This window comes from Gobio gobio (assembly GCF_949357685.1).
Source record: "Gobio gobio genome assembly, chromosome: 8".
Lineage (NCBI taxonomy): Eukaryota > Metazoa > Chordata > Actinopteri > Cypriniformes > Gobionidae > Gobio > Gobio gobio.
In genome coordinates, this window is record NC_137114.1 from 31,154,035 (window position 1) to 31,172,356 (window position 18,322).

The 18,322-nt window shown below is 39.2% G+C and overlaps 1 protein-coding gene across 2 annotated transcripts; it reads right to left on the bottom strand.

Annotated features, from left to right (window-relative positions):
* Window positions 1-617: 617 nt before the first annotated feature.
* On the bottom strand, window positions 618-13,917 carry hic1 (hypermethylated in cancer 1). Of its 2 annotated transcripts, none has more exons than XM_079823944.1 (2): window positions 13,729-13,917; window positions 618-6,338 (listed from the first exon to the last, which is right to left on the bottom strand). In XM_079823944.1, exon 2 carries the CDS (start codon window positions 6,319-6,321, stop codon window positions 4,135-4,137), a length of 2,187 nt encoding a protein of 728 aa, XP_079680070.1. In that variant the 5' UTR covers window positions 6,322-6,338; window positions 13,729-13,917; the 3' UTR covers window positions 618-4,134. The 2 variants fall into 2 exon arrangements, with proteins under 2 accessions (XP_079680070.1, XP_079680069.1); XM_079823943.1 differs by lacking the exon at window positions 13,729-13,917 and adding an exon at window positions 11,622-11,834 and having other exon boundaries at window positions 1,070-6,338.
* Window positions 13,918-18,322: the final 4,405 nt, after the last annotated feature.

The window sequence follows — 18,322 nt, forward strand, 5'->3', positions numbered from 1 at the left end:
TGTCACCAAGATTGTGACATTAACCCCCAACATAACATAAACTCTTCTAAATTGGCACAGCTAAACTTTAAACACTGCTACATCTCCAATTTATCATTAATCTTGCACATAAAATAATCATTTTTATAGCACTTCATTTTAGCATACTCTCCCTTTCGAGTGCCACGGCAAAGCATGCTGGGAAATAGAAATCCCAGCCAAGTTTGTCTAAATTAAAAGAAATAAGTTAAAAACTCAAAACAATGAAACAATTCAGATTACTTGAAAAGTTGTTTTGTGAAAAGAAAAGAAAGCTCTATATACTCTTAAACTAATTTGTTTAATTTAAGGTTAGCCTACTCAAACCACTTTGAGTATTACAGTGTATTTGAGCTGTAAAGCTGATCATTTTTTCATATAAAATGTTGTCAGGGCCACAAAGTTTTAAAACTAGATTTAACTTCATACAGGCAAAGTTAGCAAGCATTTTTCACATTATAATCATGTGCTATACTTTTGAAACGGCGAGTAATTTAATGTGTACGGATTGGCCCTTGGCATTCAGTTGTATCGTGAGTGCCTAACTATAACCCAGATTTTTGCTCTTTTAAAATAGGGACAAGTCCTAATACATTTTTGTAGTAATCAGCACTATGCCACAAATGCTGTGAATTCGGGTAAATCGTTTTTTTAGAAACATATTTGAGGAACACAAATCAAGGACGGAGGTTTTCAGTCTACTTTTCCATAGATAGACAATGGCTGCAGTCCACCCGCCAAACCTGCTCTGTTCTCTCTCACCCTCCTTTGCTTTCTCTGTCCCTCTCTATCATCATCTGCCTATCTGCTTTTGAGCAGAACCACACCAAACATCCTGCTCACTGCTACTACAAAGTCAAAAGTTCACTTCCCCAGCTCAACTTTACTCCTTTGTAACCGCTCCATTAACAGAAGCACTTTTCGTGTTCAGATTTACAAAAAAACAACCAAACATCTCACCTGCCCCCTGACCTGGACTCACACACCCCTCTATATTCCCAGAGCCGTCAGGGTAGCAGAGGCACTTCAAATTTCGTTTTCTTTTCTCTACACTTTTTGGAACCGAAGTGGAAAATGTCTTTTTTTTCTCTTGTTTTGTCTGTCGGAGAGCAGGAAAGAGAGAGCGATAGATTTTCGATGAGAGCAAGCTAATGAATGGTGGAGAAGGGGAGTGTGAGATTTATTTTCCCACCACTGAAATCCACTTCAAACGGACTGTCACATCTCCTCGGCGAGTATTAATATGTCTGCGGTCAAAGTTTTAACTGTTATGATAGCTGTAATATTGTTCTATGCCTCGAGTCAGAAGATTTGTATTCCGTTTACGCTCTGGGTTTCGTTTGGATACAAACAAACCTCGGTGCCCAGACTGTTTTCATGTGTTTTGCAAAATTAAGTTGAGAGGAATTTCTGGATCTCGGCTGTCCACTTAAGAGTGTTGGGAAATTTCAGCATCTGTCTCGCCCCAAACAAGCTGGTTTCATGCGTGTGGTTTAATAGTACATGTATACAAAACCTCACTGGGAGTCTAATCCTGCCTCTCTGCAAAAAGGTCAGCTAAAGTTTCTGCAGGCCCGCCCAGAACAAATTGGTCAATCAACTTCAGAAACTATGCTTCCCTCCTTACCAACCCAGCCAAGTGTTTATCATTGCGGCGCATTATTGATAAACACACAACATTTCTTATACAGCATAACGTTAACAGTACTCGGACTTGCTGTCTGGCATTTCTTTTAGTGCATGTGTGAGTTTCAAACTGTGCTGTATAACTCTAAGCATCTTCAAGTGTACAGAGAAACACAGAATTCTTATCAAGAAATCATTTTTAATGTACAAATTTGCCTTTTATGGTAATTAAGTCATTTACCATTTCATTGTGTAATGTAAAAATAGTAGACAGTTGCATAGGCTAATCAGGAAGAAGGAAAAAAAAATCAAATAATCATTTCAGGGGGAAAAAAGACACATTTTTAGCATTGTGAAATAACCACATGTTTAAAAACAATAAGATCCCTTTAGAAAGTGTGCTTGGATTTTACTGTATAAGACACAGACAGCAATTGTGTTTGTGTTTTTATGTTAAACTATTGCTAAAGCATTGCCACCCACACTATGATAGGCTCAGTCCTGAGGTAAGCACCAATGTCATTTCGCTTTGATTAAGAGAGTTCAATCTGACCAAAAGAAAAAAAAGAGACATTTGAATAGCTGACATTCTACAGAGTAAAGCCCAGGTAATTTGTCCCAAATTACATGTTCAAAATTCACTAAGCTCTAAAGCTTTAAGATTCACTAGTTCTTTCACAGTGCATTTGTGGTTTAAGTTTTCACATTCACCAACTGAGGTTGTAATTGTAACTAGTGGTTAACGAAATTTTTTCACTTAAGGTCTGGCAGAGGAAAAGACAAAAATGTCAGCATGGTCTTTGGAATAAAAAACAGCGGGTGCCGTATCTCATTAGAACATTTACATCCACTGTAAAACGATTTACTTGGAGGCAAAGCAGATGAATTGTAAGACATAAAGGAAGAAACCCTAACAGGCTACTGTGTTTCATGTTGCTTGAAAGAAATGAAGGATTGATCGTTGTAAGTGTAGCTTATGATATGTTAGTGCGGTAGCTGGGGGATTAGGGTGTATGTTCAGATCACAGGGCCTGGTCAACTGGCATAAAATCTAACATTAGTGGGACAGACAAGCGCGGATAGTCTTCGAAAATCTGAGATTTCACAGGGCTTACCCTGAGTGGACCAGCTGCTGCTATCTGCGCTCACAGTATCAGAGAAAGAGAGAGAGCGAGAGATTGCCCTGCTCCTCATGTTCAGATGGTTGTCACATTAACGGCTCTACGTGTGTGCGTGAGGCAGCACGGGGTTAAAGCCGTCACATTAGCCTGAAATTAACTGCACTGTAATAGGGGTGAGGAGGCCCTCTCAAACATTTCACATAAGGAAAGGTCTTAAAGGTGTTGCTGAATCAATCACTTACAAAATGTCACTGTTTATATACACAAAAGTGCCTTCGCTGTGACCGTTAAACATCCCATCATGCAGAGAATCTTTCAAAGGGGTCGACTGCAATGCAACCGAAGCATATGGACTTTTCAAAGGCACCACCCATGCTTAGTCTGTCGCACCAGATGGACCGAAACACGTGGACACGGATTGTTATATCATGATCGGAATATGCACAAAGATATTCCAGTTGTGAGATCACAGGGCAGTACTTGCTACTTTTCAATAAGCTAAAGGCACTTGGCGTTGGAGGAAAGGAAAGGGAACAAAGACACTAAATAGCTTGAGACCATACACCTGAAGGTCACAAAAAAATTAAATGGCACTCTCTGTGAACTCTCATTCCACGCTGAAGAGGATAACTACATCAATGCAGAAAAAAAGCTTAGATCACTTTACCTAAGTCCTGGAACAAACACACTCTTCAGTTAGTTGCTCCCTTTAGTATGGAAAAAAAAAACTGGGCCATTCACAAAGCTGGAAAATCAGATACAGGTGATCCAGTACTCCGAAAAATAGTCTATAAAAAGTCCTCCAATTACTATAAAATCCCAAAGATTTGGCTTTTTCTTTCGTCCAGATATCTCCGTTCTGGACAGAAGCCCTGAATATTGTTCATATGTGCTTTTTCATTCTATATACACCAATAATACTTAGTACACAGGTTTAGGGTACGATTGCAACTCTCTTCTGTAACATTTGACATTTTCTCTTTGGCTTTTCCATCATACAAAAAAAGAAAATAAATAAAAACAATCTCTTTTTGGTTTTCAATTGGTTGTTTGGCTCGGTGATTGAACAAAAAAGAAGTTGTTTTTTTTTTATAAATACTGCATTGTCTGAGTGTCCAACGGTCAAAACTGATTATAAATAAAGCAGTCTCCTCCTTTTAGGAAAGACTTTTTAAGAAATGCACGTACTGCAAAATCTGCTAAGAAAGGCACGTTCAGAATTAAACAGTTTTGTGCATTTTTATGGCCAACACATTCTGGCCTCCACTCTTTAAGGGTGCAGGTTCAAATAAAGATGAGGTGAGAGTTGAATACTGTGAATGGTATACAGTGATGTCTCTTTAGAAAGTATAGTTAGTGGTTCCCCCCTCTAGCTGGGAGAGTAGCGGTCAATGGTGTGGGACTGCTGGGAAGTGGGCAAAGACTGGTTCAGGATGTCCATCTTGTTGTGGGTGAGGCCGAGGTGCTCCACAGCCAACTTTGACAGCGGGTAGAGGCTCTCCATGGCCTTGGCGTCAGCCAGTAAGTGCTGAGAAGCTGCAAGAAGGTCTGAGGTTTTTTCCTGCTTCAGACCCAAATGCTCAGCTGTGTACTTGCTCAGGGGATAAATCCCCTCGGAGAAGTCCATCTTCAGCTTGCCGTCAGGAGTCAGTCCTCCACCAGCTGCTCCACTGCTGTGCATCTTCATGTGACTGATGAGGTTGCGCTGCTGTGCAAACTTGCCCCCGCACACCTGGCACTCGTAGGGCTTCTCTCCGGAGTGGATGCGCATGTGCTCCGTCAGACGGTACTGCCGAGTAAAGCGCATGCCGCAGGCATCACAGGCGAAGGGTTTTAAGCCCAAATGGCTGCGCATGTGGCGTGTCATGGTACCACGTTGGGTGAACTTCTTGCCACAGATGCTACAGGGGTATGGGCGTGTAAGCCAGTGGGTTTTCTCATGTTGCCTGAGGGTGGCGGGATCTTTATAAGACTTGTCACAGGAAGAACAGCGATATGGTCGTATGATCTCCCCAAGTCCAATGGAATGGAGGTTTTGCACCGATTTGTTGTCTAGGAAAGGGCTGTGAAGGCCACTAGAGCTGTTCAAGCTTATAGGTCCATGGGCATTGTTGGGTTTGCTGCTGTTGTTGTTGTCTAGCTCACTCCCATTGTTTAGCTCTTCCTCGTTATGCGTTTCCACGTGGGCATTAAGCTGCTCAGAGCTGGGGAAGCCTTTGTCGCAAGGGATGCACACGTACAAGTTATCTCCGAAACTCTCTGGCTCATAAGGCATGTGATATCTTCCACCTGGAACAGGGGGAGATGGGCGACCCTCACTGCTCCCCGTCTCCTCGCTGCCGGTCCCATTCTCATCCTCGCCATCATCGCAGGTCCCCCTGTCATAGCCCCGCTCGCTCATGTTCAGCTTTTCCTCGCTGTTCTTATGGTGGTTAATGTGCTGGTGGTGTCTCTCTTTATCCTGCTCACCCATTCCTCCACTGTCATCCTCTTCGTCCTCCTCATCTTCATCCTCTGGGTTGGAAGGCTCATTCTTCACCCACCGATAGATGCTGGACCCATCTCGACCTTGTTCTCTGGAGTCCTCCATGGGTTCTGGGCTGGGAGGGCAGGGGTAAGATTCTTGGCCCTGAGGACGGTGCAGGTGGGGAAGATGGGGTGCAAGTGGATGATTGGGTAGGGGGAACGGGTGTGGGGTAAGAGACCTGTCCATTTTTCTGGAGCTATCGTTAGGACTGAGCAGAGGGCTGGTGCTTCGGTCTAGCTCTCCCTCAGGCTCCTCTTCTGGGTGAAATGAGGAGATCAAGTGGGGATGACCAGAAGGATGCTGGGATTGGGATGTTGGGCTTTTCTTGGACAGGTCAAGGCCATAGACAGATGGGCAGTTCCTGTCAGTAGGGGGCAAGCGCAGGCCTGACTGCGGTGACAGGGATGCCTTTGCTGGGGGGTATGGTGGTGGACCCTGGGTGGGAGCTGGTGCATAAAGCTCTCCGGCATGGGAGGCCAGTGGAAGGGGGGGCAGGTCCTCTAATGGTGTAGGTCGAGGGGTGCTTACTACTCCTCCAGGGTGGCAGGGGTGGATGACAGGGGTAGATATTCGAAACCGTCCTCCACCCATGCCACTGGAGCCTATCTTGTAAGGTAAAAACCCAGGGTTAGGACGTAAATGGTACTTCCCATTCCTCTTCAGCTTCTTCTTGCATAGAGTCACCAGATCCAGCAGTTGCAGGTAACTTGCAGCCGCCAGAACTGCACCTATATTTGGCTCAGTTGGTGAGGTGGGGTCACCTTCACTTAAGCGTCCTGTGTAGATATAGTCAAGAATGACTCGAAACACACCTGGACTGACCATCTCATGGTCCAGATTGATGAGGTTGTCATGAACAACAAGAGACTTAAGGTAGAGGCTACTGGCTGCCAGGATGTTCTTGTGAGCACGGAACAGTGCATTTTGCACCACAATGATGACATCACATAAGAAGCCTTTGGTTCGTTGTGTATTCAATTGCAGGAGAAGGTGCCTAGCATGACTTGGGACTTCCATGGCATCCAGCATCGACTTCAGACCAATACCTGAAACAGAAGAGAAATGCAACAATTAAGCAGAAGCCAGAATTTTTTTTACAAACAAATATAAACTACCAGATTTAGATCCTTATTCAAATGCTGCTGAATTTGTCTTATTTGAGTACTGTGGTATAAGCGGCCATGCCTATTCCCCTTTTTTTTTTTAAATAGCTGTCTTTTGAAAAATAACACACTGACACATCTGTTTGTGTTGGACAGCCTTGTAAAACTTGACTGGCAGCACTTGAAGATTTAAAAAAGAACACTTAAGCTTGTGTGCATTTTCTTGAGCTTGAATATGGTTCTTCATTTACTCTTTGATATCTTTGTAGACTTTCAGGTTGGGAATTGAGGGCAAACAATTCAGCGTTTCCTTTAATACAACAAGCATCAGAAGAACTCCATAAAAGTGAGCTATAGCTGACCGAGTGAGTCTGCAATGGTTTTGTCATTATCAAGATACAAACCCACATGTTTAAAACTTACAGTGAAGTGCAGTTAACAAAAAAAAAGAAAGAAAAAAGACAGAGGACAAATGCCAGTATAAACATGTTTTCATATTGCTGTCTTCCTGATAAAGAATTCCAGAGGTGGTGTGTGGAGTTTTAAACAAATTCAGACTGAAGGTTTTGCAAGTGTGATGAACAGCAGGCATAAACCAGCAGGGACAAAAAATGCAGCAAATTCATGACAGGACAATCTGCTGTAGAATACTGAATCGAAGTGTGACTTAAATCAACCCATTTTCAAAAGATCACTTGTCAGAGGATTCCTACAAGTCACTACATAAACATTTAACCGATAATGGCAAGTTTAAATTCTAACTAAGCTGAACGCAGCAAATCCTGGCATGCAAACGTAATATTTTCTGTTAAATTTGTAATGTTTATTGTTTAAACGCTGCTGCATAAGGATAGTCTGTATATGAGATAAAACGGATAGTTAGGGTCCCTCAGGGGCTGGTTTCACTGATGGGAAATGAGAAGCTAAATAAATACAGTCATCACAACATCAGTTCCTCCTCTCATTGTTTATTTCATTGTATAAAATAATCCTCTTAGATGAATACTGTAGTTTGTAGTTATAAGCTTCCATTTAATTAGCCCTTAAATTCAGTGCATGTCTACCCTATAAATTCAACCACAACTCCTAGCATGAATAATACTTAACCAAACAGTTGCCAGAAAATCAGTGTTATACACAGTGTGTGAATTATTCAATGACTTTCAGGGGTTCGACTTTTTTAATACAACGTCACCAAATTGGCTTAAAATTGGCCATAATAAACTGGGGGGGGGGGGTCAAAAAATGTAGAAAGTTTTCTGTGATGTGTAGGTTCGATGACAGAAAATACAGTTTGTACAGTATAAAAATCAGTAGGCCCATGGAGAGTCCCTATAAACCACATATTCAATAATGTGTGTGTGTGTGTGTGTGTGTGTGTGTGTGTGTGTGTGTGTGTGTGTGTGTGTGTGTGTGTGTGTGTGTGTGTGTGTGTGTGTGTGTGTGTGTGTGTGTGTGTGTGTGTGTGTGTGTGTGTGTGTGTGTGTGTGTGTGTGTGTGTGTGTGTGTGTGTGTGTGTGTGTGTGTGTAAGAGAGAGAGAGAGAGAGAGAGAGAGAGAGAGAGAGAGAGAGAGAGAGAGAGAGACTAAAGAGGTAAAGAAATTAGTAGCCTACTGTTTGTTTGTTTTTTGCAGTTGATCTTAACGGAAAGAGCTCAAACTGTCACCCAAGGTGACCAGACTAGCCCCAACTAAACAGTTAAAATGTAGGCCTAAACTTAAATGCAAAAAGATACAAAGCCTACTGTTAAGATAGTGTGTGTGCGTGCGTGCGTGCGTGCGTGTGTGTGTGTGTGTGTGTGTGTGTGTGAGCCGGATCTCTAGCTCTCTTTAAAGTAAAGAGCAACTGCGCACTGTACAGATGCACGCAGACGCGCGTGTCATTCTGGGTGCTCCACTAAAACTAGACACAGTTGGAGAGGCAGAGAAACCATACATGGACCGAATTGAAGTTCGTCTATTTAAAAAAATTACTGTATACATATTTTTATAAAACAATTAGCATCTATGTACATTTCTGTGTCAAAACAATAAATGTAGGCCGCTGCCAAAAACCGTTTACGCATCTGTTTAGCGGGGGTTTAGGTGACGCTTAAAATCAGAAGTTTAAATGATCTTTGAACATTTGTCGAAATAATGCCGGCAGCTGGTTATTTTCGGTCTGCAGTGCACCTGTACCTTCCTCCTTTATGTCAGCCTGAACACTCGAGTTATTCAATACAATTTTCCTGATTCATAAATCATGTGTTCCATTTAATTTCTAAACGCGCGTCATTTAGTTTTTAAACGATTATATAATTGCATCATTTGTAAAGTATGCCTATAAGAGGACACACTTTCACGAACGCACAGAAACAAAGAGATGCAATGATATCATGCCTGTTGCAGGCAAACCTAAACAATGAAGCACCTCAACCAAACACAACCCGCTACATTCCCTCTCAGTCCGCATCTATCTTCAGCGCCTGTCTTAATAAAAGCACTAACGTTGTGTAACTCATCTTCTCCCCTGCTGCCCACGGACACGTCTCGTCACGGACAGGTGTATTTTAAGGTGAATGGCCATTTTTGGCTCATGGTCTTTCCATTAGGCTAACTGTGAGAAAGCAGCAGATATGAGCGCATGATTTATAGCGATTCCTGCCGTACTGTCCTGCTTTTAACAACTTCTATTAAGCACAAGATGATGACAAAATAGAAGGAAAATGTAGCCCAAACAATAAAGAAAGAAACGGGACGAAATGGAAAGCAAAGAATGTGGTTAAGCCTTCCCCTGAAAGTTTTATAAGAAATAAAAAAAGAACGAAAATCAGTTCTAATTAGTCAGACAACAACATACTGAATAAAAACTGTATTCTACCATACGTTCAACGTGTTATAAAGGGAAGTGATGAAACGTTTGTTTTAAAACTTCACGCGTAAACACTTCCTCTCAAGCATATCCAGCATTCACATTACGCGTCTTATGCACCTGAGAATTTGTGTGAATTTGGTCTCACATGAGAATCGAATTAGATTAATTAGCTTCAAATCATTTTGTAATACGTCTCAACTGGTGTTTTTTTTTATCTAACCTTTAGAAAACATTAGATAATGGGCCGTCAATAAAAAAAAAAACATTTTACTGAATAAATACAGTTAATAGGATAACCAATTTGAATATAAATACAAACGCTATCGATGCTCAATAAAATGTCACTTGTTTGGGTGTGAAGTGCATGCGACAGCTTGGTCTATTTGCTATATTTGGTATGGTAGGCCTACAGAACTGGATTAAAGACAGTGCGCGGCTCATATTTTAGGTGCTTTGGTATTCATTAGCCCTGTGTTTTGTCTCTGTTGTCATTTTGCTGGTTTAGGGGCGAGGCAGGGGTCTGCTCGTGTTCTTAAGACTTCTCTCTCTCTCTCTCTCTCTCTCTCTCTCTCTCTCTCTCTCTCTCTCTCTCTCTCTCTCTCTCTCTCTCCGCCCTCGGTCTGTCATCTTTTCTTCTTTTTTTTTCTTCTTTTTTTTACCGCAAAAGCGTCCTCCCTTAGAGATTTATCCCGAAGGTTGAGTCTAATGTGCCTTTAAGCAGCAAACAGTCAATCAGTCATAAAGCATATCTTTCAAAATTGCTTAAGTGGCGTAGGCTATTTGCCGTTGTAAACACGGGAAACACGAGAAATATCTATAGGCCTGTATTTTGTTTGTTTTGTTTTTTTAGGAGAAGGAATGGCAAATAAAACAGAAAAGCATATGGATGCAGTCGAATTACAAAACAATAGGCCTACTTGTAATAGCCTATAAAGTTCAGTTAGTAGGCTACACCAGTCAAGAAATAAAACGATTTTTAATTAGTTTTTAATTGATGTCAGTTTTTAATGTTTTTTATTATTATTTTTAAGTTTTACCGTTTCATGATCGTTTTGTGAATGGAAGGCAAAACCTGCGCAAAACCTCTTGGCACCAAGAAGCGAGTGTTTGTCTTGGATCTTGCCTGTTTAAGCGGTTTACAGCGAAACACCTGAGATTTATCGACCATCTTTGCATATATTTTGAAGGTAAGAGCTCGGAAAAGAGCATATCATGCGTTACAGGTTGCTCTTCCACAGCTTGTCTTATTGCGATCATATTCTCTCGCGCGCTCCATCAGCACACGCAGCTCTGGATATTCATTCATAAATACTACTGGGAGGATTGCTCACCATCCCCTATATGTGGCCTCCATGGTCAGGGATGAGATGGAAATATTCTAGCCACATATCACATCATTTATATCTGTTTTATGTTCTGTATAGTGTAGAAAAACTTGAATAGAGTGTATAGAGAAGTTGATTTAAAAAAATGGAGGCTATATATCTGAATATGCTTACAGTGTCTCTATGATCATGTTACACTTTTAATTGTAAATTAAAGTGAAAAAGAAAAAAATAATATTAGGTATTATAAACAATACATATTGTGCCATAACATCAGGCTATTTCTTATTTTTTACATATATGATTAGGGTATTTTTAAAAAGTATAATTAAACATTTTCTCACTCTTTAGTTTTTATTGAACAAATTACATTACTGAGAGCTATCTATAAACATGCGGAAATGTTGTTCAGTCAAAACAGATAATCTAATCTGAAATAGTTTAGTGACACCAACAATCCAAGTGTCTCAAAATATACTGTATTTAAATGGCTCATTTAGGTTCAGACTGCATTTGCAAACCATCGCGTAGCTGTCTTTAAAATTGAATCATTCTCTTTAAAGTCAAATCACTCGCATGTGAAACACCATGAATTTTCAATTAAGGATGAGCTGAGAGCCCCGTCACTGTGATGACAACACCGCCAATCACCGATCACTATATACTTGACAACACTTCTGGATTCATAATGCGATTATAAACTTATACTTCACAAGCAAGTCCCTTGTTCGCGTTCTCAATGCAATAAATGAAAACATTAGCGTTTCTAAACATTTAAAAACTTTTCATCTCTCCAAAAAAGTATTTGCATGTTGAAAATAATCGTGGAGTTAATATAATAGCTACTACAATGTGCAATATCAAAAACCGAAAGACAAACAATCGAGTGTTTGTTTTTTTTGTTTTTTTACATTTACATCTAACTGCAAAAGTACTGACAATTCAAATAAGATTAAAAAAAACGTTGCTCGGAATAATATTGTGTATAACTAGAATAAAGTGTTGATGAAGAGGCTAAAGTTAAAATGTAAAGAGCATTGAACGTTACCTGGATGCCCGATCTCTTCTGCCATCCGATCTAAGTCTCCCTTAATGATCATCTCAACAGTCTTTTGGAGTCATTTCTGACGTTTCAACTTTGAACTGCCAGCCTCCCAAAAACCATGCCAGTTTTCCGAGCACGACTGCCAACTCTTTTTTATTATTAATTGCAATGAATTTCATGTTGTTCACCCTCCCTCTTGCTCTCTGTCCCTCCTCCCTCCCTCTCTCACTCTTTCTCTCTCTCACTCACTCACTCACTCCTCCTATAAAAATACGTGCGTACTCCTGCATCAGTTTTCCTCGTTTTTTGTATGTTTTGTAATTTCCTTGGCTATTTTTGCATGGATGTAATAATGCGACTGGAGATGATAATGGGCTTCTGGGCCGTGTGAGTGTTTTAGCGCCTCGTGTGATGTCAGTCTACAATAAAACTAAAAGGTAAAATCGAGGGCAGGAACTTAGAGTGACCCCAACTTGAACTTCTCAACACATCGAGGCTTCGTCTTAAAGAGACAGGCGTTTTATCGTATATCACAACATATTTTTACGTTATTGAGCTGTTATTATGACTGTGAGCTACTTAAACACGGATATGGTGGCCATAACTTCTGTATTGAGTTCATGATGTTTTTCAGGAAAATAAATACTGTTTGCACACCCCTGTCTGTACTGTTTAAACACAAATAAAAATCTATTTCTTATTTAAATTTTATAATTTAATACAGTTGCACAAAAGTTTTAAAAAGTACCACCATGTTTTTTTATATGGTACCATGGCTCTATGGCATTCTTGGAAGAACCTTGAGGTATATGTAAATACCATGGTATATATCAAAGTACTTTTGGTTACACTTTAATTTAAGGTGATGTAGTTACATTGTACTTACTCAAATAAGTAATATTAATTAACTATGTATAGAGTTATGGTTAGGGTTTGGTTTAGGGTTAGTTACTTGTAATTATGGATAATGTACTGTTATTACTAAAGTAAGTACATGTAATGTGTAACTACGTCACCTTATAGAGTGTTACAGTAGTTTTTTTTATGGGAACTTTTTTTTTGTATGGGAAATTGTTTTTAACTTGTTAAAAACAATTACATGCCCTTGACACTAGTTGTTTAAAATGTTAAATCTATAATTGTTATCTGGACAAAAGATTGGTTTGATTATTTGTAAGCTAATTTATTGGTGTATATGTCAGTGACACAATTCATAAGTCTTAACTCACACAGGCATTTATTTGATCCTGACATTTAGACAGAAAAGCTGCAGAAATGATGTATAGGCTGCATCACCCAACACGCTGACAAAATGAATGTTGAACTATGATGTAACTACACCACTGGAAATAGTGTAGTTTCAATACTAAATGTGTCATCTTCATTTATTTAGCTAATTGTTTATTCTGAAAATTAAGGCTCAAGTAAGACCATTCTTTTTATTAGCAGGTCTGAGTGTAATAGATGCCATGGCCTATTGACAGATCGCAGTTTATTGCACACTCTTAAAAAGGTTTAAATTAGATTTATGGATCTTCAGTCAGATGTCATGAGAACCTTTTTATTTTATTCTCTTGTTCTTTAGACAACCAACTGGTGCTTTAAAAAAACACTGATCTTAAGAATCCATAATGTGACATCAAGAACCTTTTTAATCTTCAAATATAGGCTATACAATTTAACTCATACAAAAACCAAAAACAGTTCCTGGTTGAACACCTTGCTGAACTATTGAAGAACCTTTATTTTTAAGAGTGTATATTGATCAGTTTTGTTCTAACAGATATACAGACAGGATGAAATATGTTGTAGCCTATGTAATAGTAGCCTAGTTATTCTAAGTTTCGTTTGTTGTCAAATTTTGGGATGAAAACATTTTAATAAGTTTTATCTATTTTCAGATGCTACTAAGTAGTAGGCTATTTAAAAAAAAAAAAATCCGATAGAAAAAAAAGTATAATAAATTAGATCTCCTGCTGTCCAGACACGCCTGCGTGCACGAGCGCCAGTTATCATAATCTATCAGCTAAGTATGTTGGCACGCGCTCACTGCGCACACCTGAACGCGCCACAGGTAACTTACACTATACATGCATTAACATAAACTTACCTCGGATTCATGTCTGATGATCTTGCCGATCTTGACTTTCCCCTTACGGGATTCCCCCTGTCCAAATATCACCACTCGTCCAAATTCCTCTTTAAAACGTAAACTTTCCCCGGTGTTTCCAGCTTCTTCCGTGTTGTCCCTTGTCCTTTACCCTTCTCCCCTTCTCTCTCCCTCTTCTCGTGTTAGAATGGATCGGACACTTGAGAATCTGGATGGACTCTGATTGGCGTTCGTCTCCAGAATCACTGCAGGCTGCGCGCGCAGCGACACCTAACGGCTCATATTATAGAGCAGAGGGCAGAGCGCACGAGACTGCCGAATGCATTCATCATAAAATGGAAATATGTGACATACATTTCTAAACTAACATAAGCACATTCTACATTTTTAAGATGGATGTAATTAATCGTGGTAGAATATAAAATAAAATATATGGTAGCCTACACTATAACGAAGCAGAACTATTGTGAAATTCTCGTGTCAAGTCACCTTTATTTATTTAGAGCTGTTTCAGCTTTACAGTGATAAACAGGAGAATAATGATCAATAATACAAACAGAATTCAATGTCGCTGTAAATCACATAAAAAAGGAAAATATTGTCATTATAGCCTACCAAGTTGTAGCCTATGGGCATATGTTAAAATATGCAGCAGTTGGGTCACCGTGATTTTGCCAGGTATAGACGTAGATCAACATATTTTGTCGATCTTGAAACATTATTCCTGTCCGAAAATGTAGGCTAGTCCTAACCCTAACGCTGTCCCTACCCCTAAGCCTAAACCTACCCATAACTTATGCCTAAAATCAGAGGGAAATGATAGGTGAATAACACGGACGTAGAAGCACCTAACCCTGGTTGTAACTCTAAACGTGACATAAACTGTAAACTTGTCCCTCAAATCTGATTGGTTGATTTAACGTTGTTCCAGGAACATGTTGCACTTGGTGAAATCAAGTTCACCATCCTTTAATTTTCTGTTTAGTTTTATAAATGTTTAATTTAGCTATGCATCAGAATTTATGTTTTTGTTACTGATTATTGTAAACACGTAAAAATAATTTACATAAGAATAATTTCACCTGTTCTAGTTTTTTGAAGGGAGGATTTTGTAGTGTTAAATTCTTTTCAATAACATTTCTTTCTTTCTTTCTTTCTTTCTTTCTTTCTTTCTTTCTTTCTTTCTTTCTTTCTTTCTTTCTTTCTTTCTTTCTTTCTTTCTTTCTTTCTTTCTTTCTTTCTTTCTTTCTTTCTTTCTTTCTTTCTTTCTTTCTTTCGTATTTTTTACACCAATATGTATTAAAGCATTTATTAAATATTGTTGTGATAGAAAAGAGCTGCCAGGTGTCTTTGAGGACTCTTTTTCTTTTGGGACTTTATTGATTAGAGTATTTTATGTTTTATAAGGCCTTCATGATCTTGCTACACAATTTTACCAGTCATTAGTATTTTCTTGTAAGAAACATAACAACTGTACTCTGTCAGTCTGACTGCCTAGTGAATTTAAGACAGAGATTCCCATGGTGTCATATTTTTGTCATTATTTTTGCTATCACTTTGTGGCGTCTCTCGTTTGTTGTCGAGTGCTGAGATGAAAGTGTTTTTTCGTCGGGCACTCAGCTGGCAGAAGCCTTTTCATGTCGCAACATGCCCCCCCAGGCCCTTGAATTACTCTAACAGCTGACTGACATCTGTTTCCTGGTCTCTCTCCTGAAATTACTGCAGCTCAAGATGCTGCTTTTTAATTAGAATGGTCAAAGTCTTAGCAATCTGGCTTTACTGAGGTGAATGTATTGTCTTTCACTTCCAGTTTCTCTTGATGAACTTATGATAACCTCAGATTTTAGGCAAAACTAGACAAAGGACAGATCAGGGTATAAACAGCACCTGGATGTTTTTCAGTTTACTTTTAATGTCACGGTGTGGTATAAAATTCACTGCCCATATGTCGGAGAGAAACAATGGGAATTAGTTGCTCGAAATAGCCCAGTTGTTAAATTTAATTTCCGAATTTGACCCCCGTGACTCACTGACCTTGACTCATGTGACATCAAAGTCATTTGGCTCTGTTATGTTTATTGTTTGTTTACTAGCTCATTAGATTTGCCAAAGTCAGCTCTTTCACTTTCTTGAGGACACATTGGGCCTCATTCATGTAACACGAGCAGAACGAATTTCGAACCATTCTTGCATAAATTGTCACATTCAATTCACGTACAGAAGACTTTATGAACGATTTACACAAAAATTTGTTCTGCTTGAGTTTCATGAATGAGGCTCGTTGTGCGCACAAGCGAAATTCAAATGTTGTTGATTTGAATATATATATATGTTCAAGTGAGGGATCTGAAAACAGATCATCCATAGCCAATCTCTCTGATCGACAGAGAGGAAGTGAATTGCAAGACTTTATCTCAGCAATCACAGATACATGCTAGCTATATAGTGAAGACACACTTTAACGTCTATTAGGGCCTGATCTGAATTCCTAATGAGTCAACAACAGGTGAATGCCTCCTACTCGCTGGTGTTTACAGTGATTAAGTGAATGAAAGCTGTGCAAAAACATTAACCAGGCCTGCCACTGGATCGCAGAGCACACTTGCACAACCACTGACACTTAACAATCAGCCGTCACCTCCTAAATAACACACCTACTATTGTTTATTTGTATGTGCACATGTGTGTGTCAGAAATGTGTGTGTATGTGTGAAAAAGTGTGACAGGATTGTGTGTGTAAGAGATGGAAAGTGTGCAAGAGAGCTGAACAAATTTTGTTTTAACAAGTGGGATGTTTATGTGCTGCATGTTAAACTTTATTGGCCGTGTGCATGAGTGATATTGGTCTGTAAGTGGGTCTGTGAGACTGCACTTTTCTGTCAAAGCCGAGAATATTCTGAGGAATGCCTGACTTGGGACCGAGGCATCAAGTTTAAGTATGCATAGGGAATGACTAATAGCATTCCACTCAATTTACTATAACATGGTTGTTTTCCAGCATAAGGCCTACAGTTAAAGCAAGGGCGAATTACGGTCTTGCAAATCCCAGATGCACGTCGCTGCTGTTGTTGCAATTTTGACATGTAACAAATACAGTTTTTCTCAGTCGCTTTGGTACATTTCTCAGATCAGAATTGACATTCTCAAAACTACCTGTTCAATTCTCACATCATTGTGTCACTTGTGCACATCAAAAAAATTATTCTCTTTTCTTTGAACAAGTTGCAAATGCTTGTGTACATCCATGTAAATGATTATGTAAAATTTTGGTCATGTTGATCAAAATGTATTATATTGGGTCTCTGTTGAATAGTCTCACCCCCCACAACATTGACGTTCATATTTCTACTTTTGTTTTTCAGGTTTTTTTCCCTTTTTGCTATATAGTGCTGTCTTTTTCTCTCTGTATCGCAATTACATGGTCTGTCAACAAATTACAGTACAAACAGTAAAAGCGTAAATGTGAATCTTGTCCAGTCTCTTACAATCAAACTCACACATACACTAAGGTGTAACCAACAATTTACAATAATTGTCATCAAAACTTTAGCCATAGTTTTACATCTGAACATCCCTCCAGAGTACACTGTTATATTGACAACATGACTAAGCAATTTGACTGTCTTATCCGTACACAAGGACTTGTCATTCTGATGGCACTGACATGTTCATTGACACAGATATTTAATTTTGAGAGATGAACTAAGGATTTTGAGCAAGAGACTGGCTTTTGCAGGTAATCCATGGTGTTTTGCTATTTGTACGAATTGTTTTGAGAAACCCCTTACTGTTTTGCAAATGTCGAGGATGATTCGAGAAATGTACCAAAGCGACTGAGAAAAACTGTTACAAAAAAACACTCTTAAATAAATAGTAATATACAATGGTTAATGGACTGCATTTATATAGCGCTTTCAACAGACCCATGGCCATCCAAAGCGCTATAAATATTGCCTCACATTCACCCATTCTTACACTGACGTCCGTGTCAGCCATGCAAGGCGCCATTCAGCTCGTTGGGAGCAGCTGGGGTTAGGTGTCTTGCTCATGGACACCTCGACACTTGGTCAGGTGGAACCAGGGATTGAACCACCAACCTTCCGGTTTGTAGACAACCTACATGAACCACTGAGCCACTGCCACCCAATGTGACATTATAAACCATAATATACAGTCAAACCAAAATTTATTCAGACACCTTCTACATTTTCTCACATTATCACATTTATTAGCTATAGTTTCGATAATGGTAATAAAATATGACAAGAATTCACAATTACAATCAACCAATCAGCTGTCAGCTGTTAAATTTAAGTACACAATTAGATAATACCAATTTAGGTCAAACAATTACCAAGCAATGCTTAGTTGCAGTCTGGTGTAAAAGGACACATTAGCTGTTAAAGAAAAACACTTAAACGAAACATGGCCCGGTCAAATTGTTTGAATAATTTAGATAGATAGATAGATAGATAGATAGATAGATAGATAGATAGATAGATAGATAGATAGATAGATAGATAGATAGATAGATAGATAGATAGATAGATAGATAGATAGATAGATAGATAGATAGATAGATAGATAGATAGAT